Genomic DNA, 20,516 nt, shown 5'->3' on the forward strand with positions numbered 1-20,516 from the left:
AGTAGAAATCAAGTATTACTTCAGGGGTATGTTCTCCTGCACATGACAAACTTTTCAAAATGCACCAAAACCACCAGAATTCACCATTATGACAGATTTATTCTGCTGCTTGGAAAAACAACAAGCAACTCTAGATTTGTGTGATGGACCTAAAGCAAGGCCAGCCCACATTAAAGTGGGCTGTGCTCTACGTATGCAAAGATGTTTGTCTCAAAACCTCATCACAAAAATTCTTACTTCCATCCCTGAGTTCACGTACTTGCTCAGCAGTAGCTCTCAAAATCTCATCTGTTTCATACTGTCCAAGTGCCACCTTTAGCCCCTGATCTGAAAAACACAAAGTTTGAGAATCATAGCTACAACACAGGCCATTATCTAGATAAACCAGACTGGCAGTCAGAAATATGTTTAACAGCGTAGTGCTTAGAAGAATTTTATGAAGCAGTTGTGTGCCTTCAATTTAGCACAATTATGTTAATGCAAATAGGACTTGAAAAAGCCTAAAGGCTGTGTAATAATAATGAATTCCATTTCTTCCATATTCCTTCTGTTTTCTTTTAGAAATTTAAAAAAAATGAAGTTTCTGCCTAGAAAACTCACAAATACACATCTTAATGATTCACAAGGTCTACATGCAAAAAATCACATTTTGTGTCCAATTCAACTAGCTGGATGTTTGACAATTAACCTGTTGTTGGGAACTCAACCCTGCAGTTCTTAATAAACATTCAACAAACTTAGGTCAAGAGCTTCGCTGATAAATGGATCTGAGCATTCAAGTATATCCAGATGAAACCAAAACAAGAATGAAGAAATGCAGTCTGCTAGTATCTGCTTTTTCTGAAAGAAGCAAAGAATAATGAATAATGAGATTCCACACTGCTAAGTTAGGAACATCAACTAAGGTGTCAGTCTCCCCCCTTATTCATCTAACTTTGGCTATTGGGATTTAATTTGTAGTACAATTAGTCTCTGAAAAAAACAGCAGAAAGTTGGAAAGGAGAAATAATAGCTCTTCTCTCTTGTTCATGGAATGTTCTTTCATCTAACAAAACCATAAGAATCTGAGTAACACCTTTGTAACTGGAATGGGTAAAGAGGAAGAAAAAGGAAGTCAGGAAGGTAATGCAAACATTTTCATTTAAAACAACTTCTTGCCTATTTTTTTTTTAAAATACACATCCCAATGGTTCTTTTTCTGATTCTCATCCTCTAAAGGAGGGTATAGAAAAAAGACAGAGGGTATAGAAAGGAGGTAAAAGTAAAAGGATGCCAAGGAACAGGAAAGAGGAAAAGTAGCAGCCCACATCAGCCAAAGCAGTCTGCAAACATGAGAGGCCACAGCTACAAAAGGGGACAAATCTTAAACACCCCTTACAGACATACTCACCCTCAACAGTGAATCATTAAATACATTATGATAAAAGGTGTATGTCTTCAGTAGTATCACAAAAATATGTATTGAAATGGAGGAATTATTATTTGTAGGGTTGGCTGCTGATAGTTCAAAATGCATTCACGTAAAACTCAATTTATAACTGATCAGTGCCAGAGACTAGCTTTTCATTTGGAGAACCTTTTTTACAGCTACATATTTAACACAACAAATATTTACAACATTAAAAATAATAATGCTTAGAGAATCTCTTCCTGTGTGTATTACACACATTCAGCATTTTAGAACTTCAATTTCACATTCATAAAACAGGAGAAACATCAATCCATATATCAGACTTACAGCAGGCCTCAAATAACTTATGTCTCAGGTGGCATACCAGCCAACTTCAAAGTTATCATTTGGCACCTTTCAAAATGTGTAAAGTTTTTTAAAAGAGAGAATTAAACTCCTTGATAGAAAAGGCAACTCCTACCACTTCACAGTGAACTTGGTCTGAGCTCTATTTAGAGCCTACAGATTTACAGACTAAAGAAGCTACACTCAGACAAATTAGATAGATATAAAAAAGCAAAATCCCAATATTTGAAAATCCATTATTTGTTCACATCACAGTTTAATAAATACTCATGCAAAGCTTGATAAAGATATGGGCTTTTGAGCCATATTTTTTGAGTCTGTTGGCTCAGACAGAAGCTCTTCTGCTACTACAGTCCTTGGAATCAAGAGCTGTTTTTTTCACCTTCGGCCACCCAAAGCTGTCATACAAAGTTTAATACCAATTGAAATTTTGATTTTTGAGTGATGCACAGCCATAGCACTTTATGCACTGTGATCTCATCCTACTTCCTGCTGTGCTATCAAGTTGTCCCACAACACTAATTGACAGTAACGTTCTTGGGACTACACATCAAACCACTCCTTACTTATAGTAATATAAACTTTGTAGAAGTAATTTTGCCAGTATTTTGCTGGTAAGGAATGAAAGTGTACTCTGATTCAGTCATATTAAGCTTACATTAAAATAATCAAAATTGTAACAAACAACACAATTAAAAATATTGATTTTAGTCTGTAAAAGAAATTTTATGAGTAACTGGCAAGACAGCTTTTTTGCCTTTCAGGTGGAAGACAAGCATAGGAAACACAGTAGTCTCTTAACTGGAGAAAAGAGGCATTATCACACAAAATGCACGTGGTTTTGGCTATTACCCTCAGCAGCAGCTTTTAATTATTACTCTTCAACTAACTAAAAAGTAGCTTTGATGTTGTTATTCACTATAGCGAACACTAGAAGAGCTACAGAATATCAATCTTCATCGCTACAACCACAGGCAAAAGGGTTTCTACCCTCTGTAGAAACTGACGCCAGCTCCGGAGAGGCAGGGTCCAGGCCTCGGCTACTCAGCTCCGTCCTTCAAACAGCCCCGGAGCAGCACCCGAGCCAACCCGCGATATGTCGGGAGCAGACAGGCAGCCCACGAAGCCGACCGCTCGCCGAGACCTCACCTGGCTCTCCCCCACTGCCGAGCTCAGTGGCCATATTTCCAGTGGAAAAGCTCCACCGCCGCTGAGAGTTCCTCCCCAGGAAAAACCTACAACAACCCGACGGAAAGCCGGTTATTTCAGCCGCTCGCCAACCCCCGCTGCCCGGCGGGCTTTCGCCTCTATCGGCGGATAAGAAAGATGAGAGACAATAACTTCCAAACATTGGAGACGCGCTGCCCCTCACCTACCAGCTCCCACTTCGTGAAATAAAGCCTTTGTAAGGCTGCAGCTGGCCGGGGCGGAGGCAGTAACCACGGCCTCCCCCTCTACACCTACCCCTTCCCCTCAGCCCAGCACGACAATCCCACCACCACCGCCCAGAGACGAAGAAACCACCCCAGGCGGCGGCTGGCCCCGAGGACACTCACCCCATCCCCCCCCACCGCCGCCTCAGCGACAGTTAACCCCGCTTGGCGGCGCCGCCCCAGTCACGGCGAACGGCCGAAGGCGGGGCCTGCCTCGCGGACTAGTCCAGCGCGCGCCCACCTACCTACCCCGCGAGCTGCTACCACTACCGCCGCCTTTTCCCTTAGCGACCAGCTCGGCTCCAAGCAGCGCGTCGGTCACGTGGCGGCGGAGCGACCGAGCCCGCCAACCTCGGAAAAGGGGAGGGTTAGGTTGGGGTGAGGGAGGGCGTCTGCGCATGCGCGCTGTTGAGCGGCTGCCGGTCAGGGGTGAGGGTTGTGGCGGGGGAAGGCGGGTTGGGGAAAGGTTCGGTTTGTTGGGGAGCCAGGTTTCTTTTCGGAGTCGCAGCGGCTGCTTGGAGGTGTGAGAAATTTCTTGTTAAACTTTTCTGAGGAGCTAAGGGGTTGAATTTCTCTTCAGGAAATGCTGCTGTTGTTAGTGGCTGGGGGCGGGGGCGGGGGGGGGGGGGGGCCCGAAACCGGGAATTTTCGAGCCCTCTGGGAGCTTGTGCCTGTGTCTAAGAATGAAGTCTTAGCCACATTAAAAGCTGCTGTCTCTTACTCGGTTGCCAACTTTCTCCCTGTCCTCTTGGAGCAATTAAGAAAAAACGCCAGCGTAATTACTTTCTCCTTGGTTTTGTCGTTGTTACCGACGTCGACAGGGTTTGGGATGGAAGGCGTCAGTCCTCTCGATAAGGAGAGACGAGGTGATTACAGCGACAAGCAGCAGCAGCTTTCTCCTTGCTGGTGAGGTGTGACGCTCATGTGGCTGAGGTCTGGACATATCAGCCAGGTGCTGTCAGCTCAGGGTAGCTTGTGGCCATGCAGTGCGAGTGCTTTTAAATAGCTGAGAAAGTACTTGCTGTAAAACTATTTCGTTTAGCGTTTGCATTTCTTTACAGTGTATTAACAACTGGCTGAGGTCTAGTGTTAAAAGGTAATTAAAGGTCTCCTCTTCCTGTTTTAATTTACTTTTAACGCCATTGCTATGTGTTGCTGGTTTTATTATGATTTAAAAGCATGCTAGTAAGCAGCTTACCTAAGTCCATGCAATGTAATTAACTTAAAACTTGTACCAAGGGGCACTAATTTGGAAAATCTTAGATCTGCTGTCCTGTAAATTGAGCAACCTTAGCACTAGGTAGACCTCTAAAAATAGCTAGTGAATGTTTTGCAATTTTCCTTAAAGCTTTATGGTTCCTTTTAAAATTGAGTGTTCTACAATTCAAGAGTAATATTGGTTTACAACAATGGGCTAAATCTTCAGTACATTCGTTTCGGTACACTGTAAGCTGTCCCTGGAGGAGTTAAGGTTTTTACCAAAAAAAGTCATCTGTCTCATATACGTACAAAGAGGAATTTGTGATGCATCTTGTCTCATCTTCATTTTAGACACTACAGTTACAGTAGTGTGTCTAAGGTTGTTTAGTAGATTCTATTATTTCACTGCTTTTTTTAAAACTTCGTATGTTGTGACTCTTTTCCTGAGACAACTTTTCAAATCTTGTGCACAAGAAGAAGCTTCGCATTGCTTACTTCAGTCAGGAATTGTAATAGCTAGTCATGTAATTCTCCCTGGATTTTAAGATCTTCCCAGGCTATTTTTATTAGAAGGCTATATTATTTTAAACCACTGTTGAAATCTGGCACTATTTTTAAATAGGTGTTTGAGATACTTGCCTTGACCAGTGAATGGAAATAACTAAATATGTTAGCACAAACTGAAAATAGAAGAATAGAAGGAAATGTTGACTTCTAAGTGCATAACGTTAATTTAATAGTGTTGTAAAAAATGGGTTCATAATGCTTTATTAAACTTTCTTAGATGCACCCATCTACTCTAAAACTTCATTCTTCTGAGTAAGTGATCCTGCTTGTGGAATTCTGTCTTGTTTCCTTTCACAGTAAGTGTGCGTAAAGATTGTGCACTCCATTTACAGGAATTCTGTTCATTTCAAAAAAACGCTAGGAATGGTCTTACCATCTGGATCCATGTGGATACTTCATGCTCCTGCTGCTCAGTGTTTGCAGCTTAGAAAATTAAAAACACAACACTTGTCCACATTTCCTGTGGATTATTTTTTTCTAGATCAGTTTAAGGCTATATAGCCCACTGGATATGTTTCAGCAGCTGTTCGTGTTGTGAAAGGGACTTGTTATTTAACATACTGCTTTTTTATTTGGTGGCGTACATTATAATTATTGCAGAAGAGTTGTCACTGTACTTGCCCAGAATACTTTTTCTTACTAGTTCTCTCTTTTTGTTTTAAACTGTGGGTGATTTAGCTTTGCCTGTTTGAGTTAACTGCCAATACTGGACTATGAGCCAGCTTCTGCTGGCTTAAGAATGCCGTTAGGATGCTGTTGGTTGTCTTCTCTCCCATGCTTTGTACACTGTTTTCTTTCAACTTGTGTCATCTTGGTTCCAGAAACTTGCTTCTTGAGTTGGAGTGAACATTAATGATGGTAGTCTTTCATAGTTTCTAGGGCTATCTCAGGTCTCTTGCATAAAGCACATCTGATGATGCTTGTCTAGCATATTACGCAGTTAAAATGCTGACATAAGAATTTAGTTAGTTTTCAGTTTATTTAAATATAACTTTGTCAAAAGTGATAGTCCCATATTTGACTTTCCTTTTTTACTGGACTTCTTAAATTAAGGCGTCTAAGTACTAAATCTATTGCTTCAGATTTTCTCTAATCTGCCACACTTCCTCGGTCAGATCATCTCCTTCACTGTGAGTATATCTACTTAACCTAACGTCATTCTAGCTATTTTACCAGCTTGAACTCAGGAGGTGTGGTGCTTTTCATCATGAACATCAGTGCAGGGAAATTGGCTGATGTGACTGTCACAGAGGGTATGAGACAGTTAATGTGTAGTCATAAGAGCAAGGCTTTGGCATATAGGGAAGTGTGATGCATGTGGTTACATTCTGTCTCATGTACTACACCTCTTGATAACACCTGCAGAATATGGTAAGTTATGCTTACCCTTCTGTGAGTCCCAAGAAAATGGGTATCTGGGTAGAGGTTAAATAACCTGATTTAGTGTTCCCCACTGAGGGAAATGTGGTTACAATTTAGCTACTGAGCTAGCACCTCACTGGTCACAGGACTTAGCATGTGCATAATTCTCAGTCAGGCTATGTGCTGCCAGTTCCCTTCTTGTATGGCTAGGAGATGTGTAAGGGAACAAATCAAGGATCACTTTTGTGGAGATGGGAAGGATCTCATAATAGTGAGGAGGAGAGGGGTAAGGGGCCATAAACTTGTTGGAAACTGGGCTCTGCTCGTTCTTTTGCTTATTAAATAGATTAAGGCTATTCCTAAGGTTTGTACAGTTATTTCTAAGTAACAACAGCTGTTGGAGTGCAGTAGTCTCTGTTCTTGCTGCTCTGCAAACGTTCAATGTGTTTAACAAGATGTGCTTGCAGTTTTCCTTGAAATCCTTTAGTTTGGCTGGTTTGCAATGACCATGAAGGAAAGCTTTAGCTAATTGTTTCGTTTTCTTGCATCTCGGATTCATGAAAGGTTTTTCTCAATCTGTTTTTCTCATGTTACCAAATCATCTAAGATAATGTAGTGGAGACTTTGTTTTGTTTATCTGTTCTCCTGATAAATACTTTTGATGGTTTTGGAAGGTGTTTATTTAGGTACATCATTGAAATGCCTTAAGCTTGGTAAGACTTGAGAGTGATTTGTAACCATGCAGGTATAAAAACCTATGAAAAGCATTCATGTAACTGTTTATTTAGTTGCTTTATAAAGCTAAACTATTTCAGTTCTTCTGATGTCTAAAAACATGATTTGATGATTGACTTTGTGCAAAAGTGTGCTTTTTTTCCTCGACAAGCAAACAGTGCTGTTCGTGCTGAAATGGAATCTGAGATCTTCTTTGACAGAACCTTCCTTTCTCATTTATGTAGTATATGAAGATGGAATTTACAATTAAACACACCTGGGATGGTTTACCAGTGAGCCATGAGCCAGTAACAATTGGGCTGAAGTCGAACAATGCAGGACTGCTAATGGAAGTTAATGCTCCTTTCTTTGATGACCCTCCAGCACCGCTTGGAGAGCCAGGGAAACCTTTTAGTAGACTGTGGGACTATGAGGGTAAGTGTAACTGTTCTGCTGCAAATACATCCAATTTGTGTAGACACTGATGTTCCTCTGTAGTTAATATGCCTCGTCTTTATTTAAGAATCTGTGATGGTTATTTTTTCAAACTGATCTAACAGTTGTGAGTGTATGACATATAATTCAATTCCGTTTCTTTGGTCACAGTACTGCTTTTAAAGATCAGATCTGAAATGCAAAGTAAAAGTTTTCCTTTCTGTTATATCCTGAGCAGTCTGGGAAAGAATACTGGGAAAGAATTTAGTTGTAATCACTGCCTTACCCTTAAACGGCTCCTTGAGTAAATATAAGCCTCATGCTATATTCAGCTGAAAACTACCCCAGACTGTACCAAGAGTGGTGCTCTTTTTCTAGGTGGTGAATTGATTTTCATCACTAGCACTACTGACTGTGAGTGGTTGTTTTATAGAAGTGCAACAATACAAATGACTGGGAAACGAAGGAAATACGTTATGTCACTCGGTGGCCATAAAGAAATGGAGTCCAATGAGCTGGGTTGATTTCAAGAATGATGATGTTGACTCTTCCTGATCCTGTCAATAGTATCGGCACTTAAACTTAGTTTCTGGGTTGCTGATATAACTTGTGGAATAACAGAGGCTTGTCATATTTGAATATCAAAATAATTTTGTGGCATATATATAAATGCATTTGCAGTAGGTAAATGGAAGTGAAATCCTAAAGGTAGGTTATACGTTTACTTTAAGAAGTAGAGAGCAATAGCTAAAATATGTCTATTTTAATCAGTTTTCCAGAGCCTATTTGACAAATAGGAAGGTGTGAAACAAAGAAATAGCAGCTGATAAAATGATTCAAAATTGTACCCGAATGGAATGGGGAATATTCTTATAGTAATCCTTCCTGTCAATGCTGTCACTTTTACATGGTGCTTTGAATAATGCAAGAATTTAATGATTCCAGCAGTTCTCTACTTCCTGATTATTGAACTATTTTGATTAAAGCTCTACTAAAGCAGTATTAGCACCAATTTGATATTGCTGTACTAAATAGGCTTATGTAAAAATAAATAACATTATCAATCATATCTAATTGTGATTCTAACTAAAACTTTCTAATAGTGTCATTGCTGTGAGAAACACCTTTATAGTTCTACCTTGTGGTCCCGAAAGGTGATTCGACAGTCACACGTGGCTTTCAGGTACACCTGGAACAGTAATCCCCTGTCCAAAGTATCAGCCATCTACAGGGCAAAACCATTTAAGAGCTAAATGCTTTCTTACTATTTCTGAGATTTAGCACTCTTAGTTACGGGGTGTCAGCTCTTCTGTATGTTTCTCTTTTCATATATATTTTTTTTTTCCTAGTCTCTGGTGCTCTGAATCCTCAGGCTACCAGGACACAAGACTTCTGCACTTAAGTGCTCTACCTGGAGTGCCTGCTGTGAGTGTGATTGACTGAGGTCACTCTTATCTTGGTCAGCTTTGCTCACAGCAAGCATACTAGGTGAAATAGCTGTGTGCTGATGCTTTTCTTACTCCATGGACAGCTAACGTTAATTAGCAGACTTGCCATGTTTTTCTGCTGCATCAGGATAAGTGTTTCCAAAGCTGGAATTGGTAAAGTAAATAAAATTAGTACAGTGCTTATAAAGCTCTGTATGATGATAGGCATTAAAAATAAAAGCTCTTGAATTTACAATTATGGCACAGCATTTTGAATAGTTAGGAAGCTGTCAGTAGCATGTACACAGCTAGTCAAGCTCTGGCATGGTACAGGCCAAAAATCATGAAAACAGAATTGGTTTAGTGGGTTATAAAAGTCTCAGGATATTACAAAGCAGTTAACATGAAATACTGACAGCCTGTTTTTTTTTTAGTTGTAGAAGCATTTTTCCTGAGTGACAGAACTGAACAGTATTTAGAAGTTGAACTTTGTCCGTAAGTACAGCACTCTGAACAAGTCACAAATTCAAATTTGCATTTCCAGTTCTAATGCTTTTAAGATAGATGTATGAGGAAGACTGGGTACAGAAATTGTGCCAGTATGGGGAATGTACATATTTGTGGCAGAACAGTACACTAATAACTTGGTATCAGTTTAAGAAAATTGTGCTCTGATTTTTTTGACAGCCATGGACAACACTTGTTGCTGCTGCTTTCTGGCAAAAGAAGAGTATGGAAAGTAAGTGGTCAAGTACTTTCATAATGTGCAGAAAAACTAACTGGTTCTAGGTACTTGTTGCCTGATTGGAAGATGACATCACCTCTTTCCCCCCCCCTCCTCCCCCTTTAACAGGAAGAACTTCCTTTAGAGTTTGAGGTGACCAGAATGAAAACCAAATGGGAGGGTAAAGCTCATCTTCCGTGGAATTATTTTCCACCATGCACTAACAAATTCAATGCATTTGCAATTCATGGCTCAGGAGAAGAGAGAAAATATGAAGCGCTTCATCCTGTGCCTCGACATGAACTACAGGAAGGACAGAAACCAGATTTGTAAGCTTTTTTGTAATATAGTTGCACTATTCTTGGAATACTTAAAGATATCTGGTTTTCAGATTGAGTGCTGCTAGTGTTTTAATTATAGTGCTTAGCCCCAGATCCATTGGTACCGTACGTTGTATAAAGCACTGTGGCAGATAACTTTTAATTAGTGCTTGATTTCTATATTATCCCCTAGGTTCATAGAAAATGATGTGTTCAACACCATTGGCATCTGTTTTATCACCTTCCTCAGCTAAATCATAGATAGGTTGTTCTACTTTTTCCTTGCCTCCAGCACCTCCTGAAATACCATTTAGTGTTAATTTCACCAGATACATTTCCAGTAAATCTCTTTTGCTTCTCCCCTACTGTTCTAAGCAACCTCGCCTCTATAGTTGGTTCCATATTATAGAAAAATTTGAAAATGCAGACTGAATGGAAAAGTATAATAAAAGGATACCCAATATCAACAGAAAAACTAGTATATCTTGATTTTTAAATTGTGCTTTGGGCCTGTTTATTTTCTTTGACTGTGAGGCTGAGATGATTTGATAAAAACTGCTACTTCTGGCCATTTGTATAAATGAACTAGCTCTAGAAGGTACACTATAGTTCCTATGCGAACTTGTTACTCAGCATAGAATGACAGCCAGGTAAAGTACATTTTAGTTAAGTTACCTTTTTTTGCCTTTATTTAAGAAAAACTTAGCTTCTGCAGCTGTTTATTTAAAAAAAAAAATCTAAGCTATTGATAATAAAATACATTCTCTTTATCAGTGTCCTAAAGAAATAGATTCTTTTATTTTTCTGTGGTAAACTGCAAAATGCCTGTAGTGTTTTTCAGGAAGGGATTCTTTCTATTCTTTCTATAATATCCCTTCCAAAAAAACCCCTTGAAGAGGTTGCTCCTTGCTACTTTCATTGCTCTTAGTTTGTCTTTACTCTTACAAATGATTTCCTAATAAGAGAATTCCATTTACCTTTTTAAATGATTAGTGTAGTGTCAGATATTCTGTCTACTGCTTGGTAGTTGTTTCATGTAAGTATTAATTAGCAACTGGCTTCAGTGTCTTCCTTCTATTGTGTCTTTATGGTAGCCTAAAGGAGAAATCTGTAGCAAAAACTGATTCATAATGTTTAAAAGAAAACAAGACTTTTAGTCTTATAGCAAAAATATATTTACTACCTTCATTATCCTATCCAGTCTTACTCTTTTCTGTAATGAAAGGATATTCCTGTGATACGATTTTTCAATTTTTACTCTATTGGAGTGCCGATAAGTCGTAAAACAGGGTCACTGTGCTTTTGCTCTGACTGCAGTTCCAGGCAACTTAAGATGAGGGAGTTTAAAAGGTGAGCTTTGTTAACTTCACTTTATGCTGTGTGATACTTGTTCATAGCTGAGGATATTGCTTTGTGTTTTCCAGTACAAGGTTTTCAGAAACACAGTAGTGTTTTTTCTTTATAAACTCAAGTTTTGGAAAATGAGCACGTGGAATGCTGGTTACATTCCTGTCCAAGAAAACCTGAAAATAAAAATTAATTAAACCTATTGAGGTTGCTGCCTTTTATTAAGACACATACTATAAGACTTACAACTTTTTTGTTTATTTCTCCTCTCTTTACAGTCATCGCCTGGAATTTTTCAAAGATTTGAACCTGAGAGGACTAATGGGAGAAGACTGGAAGCAGCCTGAATCAGATATATGGAAGTCTCTCACTAATTAAATGGATTGAGGCATAAATTTTTAAAGCACTCAGGTTGGATGAAGCTGTATGGAAAGAACTTCTTCATTCTGAGCAGAGTTTGTAAATATCAGATTACTAAGCCTTTCCTTGACACCAAAATCATTGCTCAATCTTAAAATCAACTGTAAAGTATCTGGGCCAGTTGATTTTGAACGTATGAAGTATGCAACAGCTTGTGTTTCAGTTCATCTGGGTATGGAGTTTTTCATCTGTGCCAGAGATGAACCTGCTTCTACTAATGAAGGGGAGAAAGTGTGCTAAAATTACAGCTGTGTTTTCATGAGAGCTCTAAGCTTGATGAGGCCAATATCTGGCTTGGAATCTTTCAGTTTCCTGTAGTTGCTGCATTTCTGCTGTATTTTGACTGCTGCTGGTTTGTTTCTTGGCTCTTGAATGAGATTCTTAAGCACCTAAATTTGTTGATTGCTATCAGGAGGAAGAATGCCTCCTTCAGGAACAGAAAAGAATATAGCTATCATGGCATTTTGTGGCCCAGTACTTGCATTGCAAGATGCTGTGGAGGTATAACACTACCCTTTCCTGTACCTTCCTATACCTGAAGTTTTCCCTTGCACAGTGGGGGGAACTTTATTACTTTATTAGCACACCTCTCTTCAAATTCTCTGTGGAATTTCTAGTGATTGTTAGGTATAGAGGATAGATTTACAAAAGGTTTTATGTATTGCAGGAAAAGTTTCTGGGGCAAATAATGTTTAGTGTAACCTTTTGATATAGTTGTGTGCCTACAAAAGCTCGTTTGTTCCAAGACCTTATCACATCACCTTAAGGATTCAGCTCAGACGTATGAGAGTTTTGCTTGCATGCCACCTAATATTGGAAATACTCTAAATGTATGTGCCTACATTTTATACTTATGGGCATGAATGTTTTTAACAGTACTGTATACTGTTGGATGTTAACATCTAACCTGTAAACTCTCACAGGATTTACAAATGAGGTGTTCCTTTTTTGTCTGGCATAGTAAGTGCTGCTTGATTGTGGCTGCTGACTTGATCCTATATAAATTAACTTAGAAAACGGGAAGCTTAGCTGCTAACCAGATCCTACATATGAAAAATAGGTGACTTTAAAATCAAACTTTGTTTTAGTCCAGAATGAGGATTCAGACCAAGACACGGTCCTCACTCCTTTACTAGAAAGAGGACTTCCTGCATCCTGTTGAAATGTCATTATCACAGGGTAAAAGGTGGTTGTGTTCTTTACCTTTGTGAGAAGGATTGTTTTGGGAGTCTGAGAGAATATGGCTCAGTCATAACTGAGGGACTATCTTTCAAAGGTTATGCCCTGAGGATGTGGTGTTGGGTCTTGTCCTTTTGTGCAGCATTTTCTACTGAAAAATCCAGAATCCTACAAGTTCCTGAAAGGGACTGGTGTTCTTGTAGTCTTAACATCCTGCTCAAAGCAGGGCTATTGTTGAAGCTAGATGAGTTTGCTCAGGGCCTTGTCAAGTGTTGAGTAACTCCAAAGGCGGAGCTTCAAATGCTCTGGGTAGCCTGTTTCAATACTCAACTAGTTCTGTTATGACAATTTACCTAATTGCCATTTCCTGTGCTGTAACTTCTGTCCATTGCTTTTTGGCTTTTCTCTGTGCATCTCCAAGACGAGTGACTTTTTCTCTATAACTACCAATTAGGTAACTGAAGATACCTGTTAGCTCCCCATGGATTTCTCTAAATGTCCTCATTCTCAGTTTGCCTTTTCTGACTCTCATTAGTAAGCACATTCCACTCAGATAATACGACAGACAGTGTAAAAGTGTAACTTGAGTTGAAACTCAGAAACAACAATGCTCCCAGGCCTTTCTTGTTTATTTAGCTCATAAATGGTTCTAAAAATCTTCTGTGTAGCTTTAGACATCAAAATGCCTGTGAAGTTTTGCACAAGGCTGCACTCTTAAGTCATATTACTAAAAGGATTTTCTGTTCTCTTCTGAGCTTGTATGCGTTAATAACCATAGTCTGATGGTCATGTTTTCTTTGTTGTCTCTAAATTTAACCCTACCTGTAAACTCTGCCTGAGAGGAAGAGAAGATAGGAATATCCTGCCTTTGTGGAGAACATCTCTGTGTGATTAATATCTGAGATCGAATGTTACTTCAGAGTTTTTATTTGACTTTAGATTCCCTCTTTTTACTTTCAGTTTTATAGAACTATACTTTCAAATTTAAGGATATTAGGCTTTTTCAGATGTAGACTTTGGCACGTCAATGCACTGAGACATCTGATTGTTTTTGCTCTCTTTTAATTAGACGCTATACATTCCTTGCTACAAAGTGCCATCTGTTGAAAATTATAAGTATTGTACATTCAATTGTTTGGCTTCTTCTCTACCTTCAATCCATGTACATTTTTCTAAAGGATGACATCAGTCTGAAATATTGAATAATCCAATAAATGTTGATTAAAAACATCTTCCAGATAGTGACATCTCAAAGCTGCTTTTGAAATTTCAGTCAAAAGCAAAACCCGTTTCATTAAACTTTTAGACTTCGTTTTAAACAGTGTGTCAAAAAAATGCATGCAAAGGTTCAGAATGAGTTTACTATTTTTCTCACAAAGGTTGTTGTAACGTGATGAATGATGTTTTGTATGTAAAGGACAGTAAATCAAATTATTTATTCAGAGGCTTCATCTCATATTCATTCCCACTTCAAACTGACAACTTCAGATTTGACTTTGGATGCAAATTATAAACTTTGAGGGAAATATATTACTTTCCCTGAATAAGTAATTTAAAGTAAAATAATTGTCTCTGCAGTACAAAATATAATGCTAGATGCTTCTGAAGATGGGAGTTATCATACAGGCTTTATTCAAGGCACATGCTACTCCATGCTACTGTCAGCTGTTTCACTTGGACGTTTCTAAGCTTTAAAAGTCTGTTTGCACTGTAAGTGCTGGCTTTTATCAAAGGTTTCCATATGGGTCATGGAGTGCAGAGTTGGAACCTATGTGCTGACATGTTTCTGAAGGTTTAAAGTTAAATTAATCCCTTGGTAGAAACTGTAGGATGGAGTCCTACGTAAGGCATATGTTAGATGGAAGCACAGTGTCTTGGCACATACTAGTGAATTTGTGGCTCATCAATGGACAATATAATGCTTGCCAGCATCACTTAAAGCTCCCATGACTTTGCAGGGATGGGTATCAATGTGCATTGAGATGACTAGCTAGTTTGTAGCTTTCTTGCTCTGATCTGCTTTTAACCAGGCCTTATTTTACACTGTGGAGGCCAATTGTAGCCTGTATTTCCTGAATTTCCTGTCTTTTTGATGACAGGAGGAGAAGACAAAACAAACTGTTCTGCACGAGTTCCATTTAAGTACATGTTCAATAATTATTAATCCTGGTATAGAAGGAATGTGATTCAATCCAGTCTAGCTCAGTGTATGTACATGCATACATATATTGAGGTATTCAGCATTGTGCTGGTTTTGTATGTCAAACTTTAATCAAGAATAATACAGATAAATTTTCTAAATTGTCACACTGGATATACTTTATGGAGGATATCAATTTGATAAAATGCAGAGCTGCATGATAGAAAGCACAGATCACGCAAGCAGTGTATCCACAAATCCATTTCACTTTGAAATGGATTTAAACACAACCCTGTGAGCACTTCTTATCCATTGCTCTCTTAAAAAAAATAATAACCTGTCTCATAAATGTTTCCTTTGGATAATATTTGGCCTTGTGCCAGTTACATCATGTGATGTACTGAGTCTAAGATGCAGGAATTTTATTCCTTCGGAAATGGGGGAATACCCACTGGGGAGTGCACAGTTTTTGATTATTTTTTTTAGCTCTGCAAAGGCTTAGGTAACCTTAAGTGTGACATTTTCACATGTGAAAATGTCAATGTTGTGGCAATTTTCAATTATTTTACCGTATTTAGCCAGAATTTCTAAGGAAGTGAGACCGTTGGGTTAGCATTACCTTCTTGTCTTTCTGGCAATGTTGTCATCACCTTTTCCCCCACTATCACAACAGGTTTTAAATCCATTAGCTAATTTCAGCTGAATCAGAGGAGCAGACAGCCTCAAAAGATACTACATTCTTGCAGAAGCGTGAACGTGGACACCTGGAAACAGTTCCTTGCTGTAGGACCCAAATTGATGAAAAGGAGAAATCATCTCTTAGTCCTTAACCCGTAGTTGTAGTGCCCCATACCTGAAGCAGTAGGTGCATGCTTAACTTCAGCTGTGGTACATATAACCTCTTACCTTTAGACTTTGATTAGGAAACTAGGAAACGTGTGGAAGTTAAGGAATATGAGGTGCTGTGTGCTGTATCACACGTGAGCTTAGATGTCATAGACCTATGCCCTAGCGTTAGTGATCTTGAGGTAAGAAGCTTAGGAGACAGACTGTATATATAAGACATAAATGTATGAGGAGCCATGTTTTCAGTAGTGCTGCTTTTTTTTGTTTTGGTTTGGTTTTTTTGAAACTTGAGGAAATAATTCCCCTGTTCTTGTCTTTTTTCAGAAGAAGATCCCACACAAAGGATAAGGGATGGAGTTTTCCAAAATTTAATGCCAGGGTTAGTTGGAAACACAAGGACGTAGTGTGTTGTATCAACTTGTCATTGCCTCTGAAAATACAATTCTGGTTTAATCCATTTTCTAATTCAGTAGGTTCTGTTGTGAGAATGTTGATCCTAAAGAGAAGCAGAATGTGAGCTCGAAAACACTGCTGTTGCTTAAAATTCCAAATGACATAACGGATATATTTCCATTGCTTACATAGTGCTCGATGCTACTAGGTGTGTTTTTTCCACTGTGGCCAGGTAATTAAGCAGAAAATTTTAATTAGTTCTTATATTCTGCTACAACCACCCCCCTGTCTATAAGGCAATAGAATTATCTGGCCTAGTCTATACTATTGCAGTATTTGATTTACTAAGTTTAATGAAATGCTGAGCAGCTTTGCTGTAATGTGTTTTTAATGTTTTTTTTTCAAATCTTCATAGTAAATACTTGAGCAGTTGAGGCAAAATGCGGATTTGGATAGTTGCAACCTCTTACTTACAAGATGATCAGACTGAATAACCTGGAAAATAAAAACACTGAGCTTCATGAATGAAAAATATACCTGTAAAGAGAACTTAGGTTTGTTTCAACAATTCTATCTCATCAGTGTGTTTCGAAGCTCCTTGTGATTAGTATGTTGTTTACTCGTGAACTTAAAAATGAAAACCAGAAATGAAAACCAGGACTCAGCCCTACTTATAATATCGGTGAAACTTTGTAGAGTTGGTGTTTGAAAACATCTTATGACTACACTCCCACAGACCTTGTTTTTTATGTGTCTTGCCACTAGGGGGAAGAAGAAGGTTATCAAAACTATGCCTTGGTTCTACCAGCCTAGTTAGCTTTAACTAGATCCATTGCTTTTTACTATATCCTTGATTTTAGAAAAAAGATGTTGCAGTCAAGCTGATGATGGCTTATTTTGATTCTTTTGAGACTTTATCAAAAGAAACAATATGCCATGCTGTGTAGTTACAGTTCTAATGTTTCTTTTCCTACAGCAGTGTTTCTATAAATAATTTTCAGACAAAATTAACTGAAGATAAATTCCATGAAGTGTCAGTCTGTAATATAAAAGTTAGTGTTGTGATATGCAAATGATTTGGTTTTGGGGTTTTGTTTTGTTTGGGTTTTTTTGGTCTTGGATAGTCTCTTGCAAACTTTTCTAAAAGGCTATATTTTATTCTGAAGGAATATATTTTTTTAAAATACAGTCTGGTTTGTAAGAGATGGTGCATCCTTTCAAGGGTGAGGCTTGAGTGGTGCAAATGAACACTCTGGAGTCAAGCTTAGAGAAGAATGTGAAACAACATGAAAACTTGCTTAAGAGGGACAGAAAATTGTTCTTCATAAAAAAATGCAAAAAGAAAGTTTTTCTTTCAAGAAAACTTGAGTGGTAATGTGTCCTACTGGCAGAAGTAATTTGTGCCTTAAATGCAAAGGTGGAGCAACTTAGGATGTGTGGTAGGTGATAAAATCTAACACTGCATATAGTGACACTGCACAGTGGGCTTTTTTATGCAAATGCTCTGAGTGGGAGTAAAATTTTGCTGATGTCTTTGTATACTTTCAAATAATTTTCTCTAATATGCCAAGTGAGATGTTAGAGCTAGTAAGCTCTAGCTTCATGCTGGATTATATGTTTTGTTTGCTATGGTTGGCATAGCTACTTTATTATATGTTCCAGTTAACTCATTAAAAATGTGAGTCAGTTAATGTTCGTACCGCCCAGCACTGTGATGATACAATACTGATGAATGTGATGTTAAGTACTATGTTGCTTGCTGTTCCTTTTTCCCAGGCTGAGGTGTTTTGTGCCTCTGAAAGGCACAGCACAAAACGTTTGTTGCATTTTAAATTCTGACCATGTAAAATACTTTCAAAATATGAACAGCACAGTGCATAATTTGTTGCACATAAAATTTAAAACTATTCTTTCAACACTGCCAGAGCCAACTCTAAAGTTGACTTCATTGCATTTAATTATGGTACATTTATAATAATGCTATTGAAGTTTGATAGTTAACCTGCATTTATTTTATTGAGGATTCCTTGCTTTTGCTTTCAGTGTGTGTTTTAGTTTAGTACAGTGTCTCTGAACAGTGCTTCAGTAAAAGCACTGGAAAGTGCTTTAAGCCTGATTATAGAACCCTTATTTACACTGGTTGTATAAACAACTATACACATGCTCATACAAATAGTCCCAGTGAGATCAATGCAACAGTTAAGATAAAGTGTATCGCAGTTATGCCTTTTCCCATCTACTTGTCTATCTGTTGAAATTAGTATCAGTATTATTGGGAGAATTCAGTTCTAGAAGCTAGTTCTATCAGAGCGTACTGTTTGGCACTGCTTGTTTTCTTTATTGTGGTTTAAAACAAGCAAAAGCCTTAGCTGCAGGGTCTGTGGGAGGGCTTTAAGTGATCGTTCAGGAGGCACTGTTTGTATCTGCACTAGCTATGAACATACAAAAATATGTTTGATTCATTTTCAGAAATAATACCATAGACTACCACTGACTACATGTGTAAATACCCTCTGCCAGTGATGTAGTTTATTTGCAAATACAAATGTATTCTTACAGATGTTGTAAATTGTAACTAACTAAATTGTGTTAAAATAGCACTGATATAAAAGCTAAATTATTGTGCCTTCACTGCTGTTTTAAAACCAGCCTAGTCAGACTAGTTCAGTGGCTTTCTTGGACTATGCAACAGGTTGTTGGGGGGGGGAGGGGGAAGGAATTTTCAGACATCACCTTTTTAAAATACAGAACTTCCCACTGTAGAACACACTTTTTGCCAGTTTAATCTTGTCTTTCATTTCATGAGTTTGTTCCCTTGAACTCAGTCACTGCAGGCAACGAAGTTTATAACTTGCTGCCAGTAGTAGCCATCATAAAATTATTGATCTCTTTAATTCCAGGCAATGTAATTGGTTCACTTCCTTCTTACTGCTCAGTTTGCTTCCATCAGCAAATTAAACATTTTGGAAACTGGTACTTTCTCAGTGCTTTGTAGCTTATACAAGCCATGGTATTGATATTAAATTGTGCCTGGCACTTTAAATAATTGGTTCTTGTTTTAAAGTGGCATATTACTTTCCTAAGTGTTAGCAGGGTGGTCTGTAACCTGTTATGCCAGTTATCTACTTAAACCTTCTTTAATTTTAGCAAAATACTTAGCTGTTTCAGAATAAGGTAGTTCATGATGTTAGAAGACAAAAATGTGGTCTTGTATCTCCTTAAATTCTTATGACTTCTAGAACGAAATCTTGAGATTTGGTAATTTTACTGGCAGGAGTCGTCTTTTGTAATCTCTGTGAAACAGCTTTTCAGAAACTTCAAAAGAGTTTTTTGCAGCTTGACAGGTGAATTCTCTGAAGATTCTGCTGGGAGTGGGCATACACCACTGGCAGGTAGAATTGCCAGGCTTTGACTTGTTCAATGTTGAGTGGTCTTTCTGCTTCCTGGTGACAGGTTATGTGATGGGGAATGTGCTTTTTTCATGTATATCTACTGGTTAGGCTAGGGCTGTCTTCAGCCTGGAAGAGGAAGTTTGAGGATGCGGTAGAGGGTTGCTGTATAGAGTTTGGATGGATGAAAATATAAAGAGAAGCTGGGTGGGGCTTGACTTGGATGGACCATCATATGAAGCTAGTGAGTATCACACTCAGAGCAGAGAAAGATGTTACTTTTCATAACACTGTGTGTTTGAGAGGTTTCTGTGGACTTAGTGGGAGACTGCGAAAGGTACTTGGAAGAAAGATGAAGTGGAGGTTTTTAAAAATATAAAACCAGGTTAAAGAAATCCCCTCAGCTGAAAATAATTGGAGGGTGGGAGTATAGGAGGATAAGCATATGCTTTCTTTACTTCCTGTTCTTACTCTGCTTTAGACATGTACTTACGGATAAAGGCCACTGTGCTAGTTGATCTGAAACACTGTAGCTATTCTTGTATCTGGAAACTCAACTGAAGTAATTGTTTTCCAATTCCCTGCAGTTGTTTCTCATTGCTTGTAAGTTATACTAGCACTGTCTGTTACAATGGAGGGACAAAGCAGCTCTTCTTGCTGATGTTCTCAAAAAACTCATGCTGAACCAAGGTAATGAGAGGTGGAAGAAGAAACCTGCCAGAATTCAGGAAATTGGGAAGCTCAGTCTTAGCTATTGTGGGATGAGTGTGAACCATGAAATGAAGAGTGGATGGGAGACCCAGGGTAGGACATGGAGCTATGAAGGAAGAGTAATTCTGAGAAAAGGATATAAAATATAACAGC

At 38.4% G+C, this 20,516-nt stretch overlaps 2 protein-coding genes across 5 annotated transcripts in view; one reads left to right on the forward strand and one right to left on the reverse strand.

The window, feature by feature from the left end:
- SCLT1 (sodium channel and clathrin linker 1) overlaps window positions 1-3,500 on the reverse strand; it is a 47,258-nt gene extending 43,758 nt beyond the window's left edge. For 2 of the 4 annotated variants that reach the window (XM_049814708.1, XM_049814704.1), the window contains exons 1-3: window positions 3,133-3,297; window positions 2,906-2,991; window positions 260-327 (exon numbers count right to left, since the gene is read on the reverse strand). In XM_049814708.1, the coding sequence (XP_049670665.1) occupies window positions 260-327; window positions 2,906-2,939 (102 nt within the window). In that variant the 5' untranslated portion in view covers window positions 2,940-2,991; window positions 3,133-3,297. Of the gene's footprint in view, window positions 1-259; window positions 328-2,905; window positions 2,992-3,132; window positions 3,298-3,430 lie in introns of those variants that run through there. The other 2 variants (XM_049814706.1, XM_049814705.1) reach the window with 2 other exon arrangements.
- Window positions 3,501-3,648: 148 nt separating this feature from the next.
- On the forward strand, window positions 3,649-18,940 carry C12H4orf33 (chromosome 12 C4orf33 homolog). Its single transcript, XM_049815308.1, has 6 exons — window positions 3,649-3,710; window positions 7,278-7,467; window positions 9,329-9,389; window positions 9,582-9,633; window positions 9,748-9,947; window positions 11,564-18,940. The coding sequence occupies exons 2-6, from the start codon at window positions 7,281-7,283 to the stop codon at window positions 11,661-11,663; spliced, it is 600 nt and encodes a 199-aa protein (XP_049671265.1). The 5' UTR covers window positions 3,649-3,710; window positions 7,278-7,280; the 3' UTR covers window positions 11,664-18,940.
- Window positions 18,941-20,516: the final 1,576 nt, after the last annotated feature.

This window comes from Accipiter gentilis, chromosome 12, assembly GCF_929443795.1.
Source record: "Accipiter gentilis chromosome 12, bAccGen1.1, whole genome shotgun sequence".
NCBI lineage: Eukaryota > Metazoa > Chordata > Aves > Accipitriformes > Accipitridae > Astur > Astur gentilis.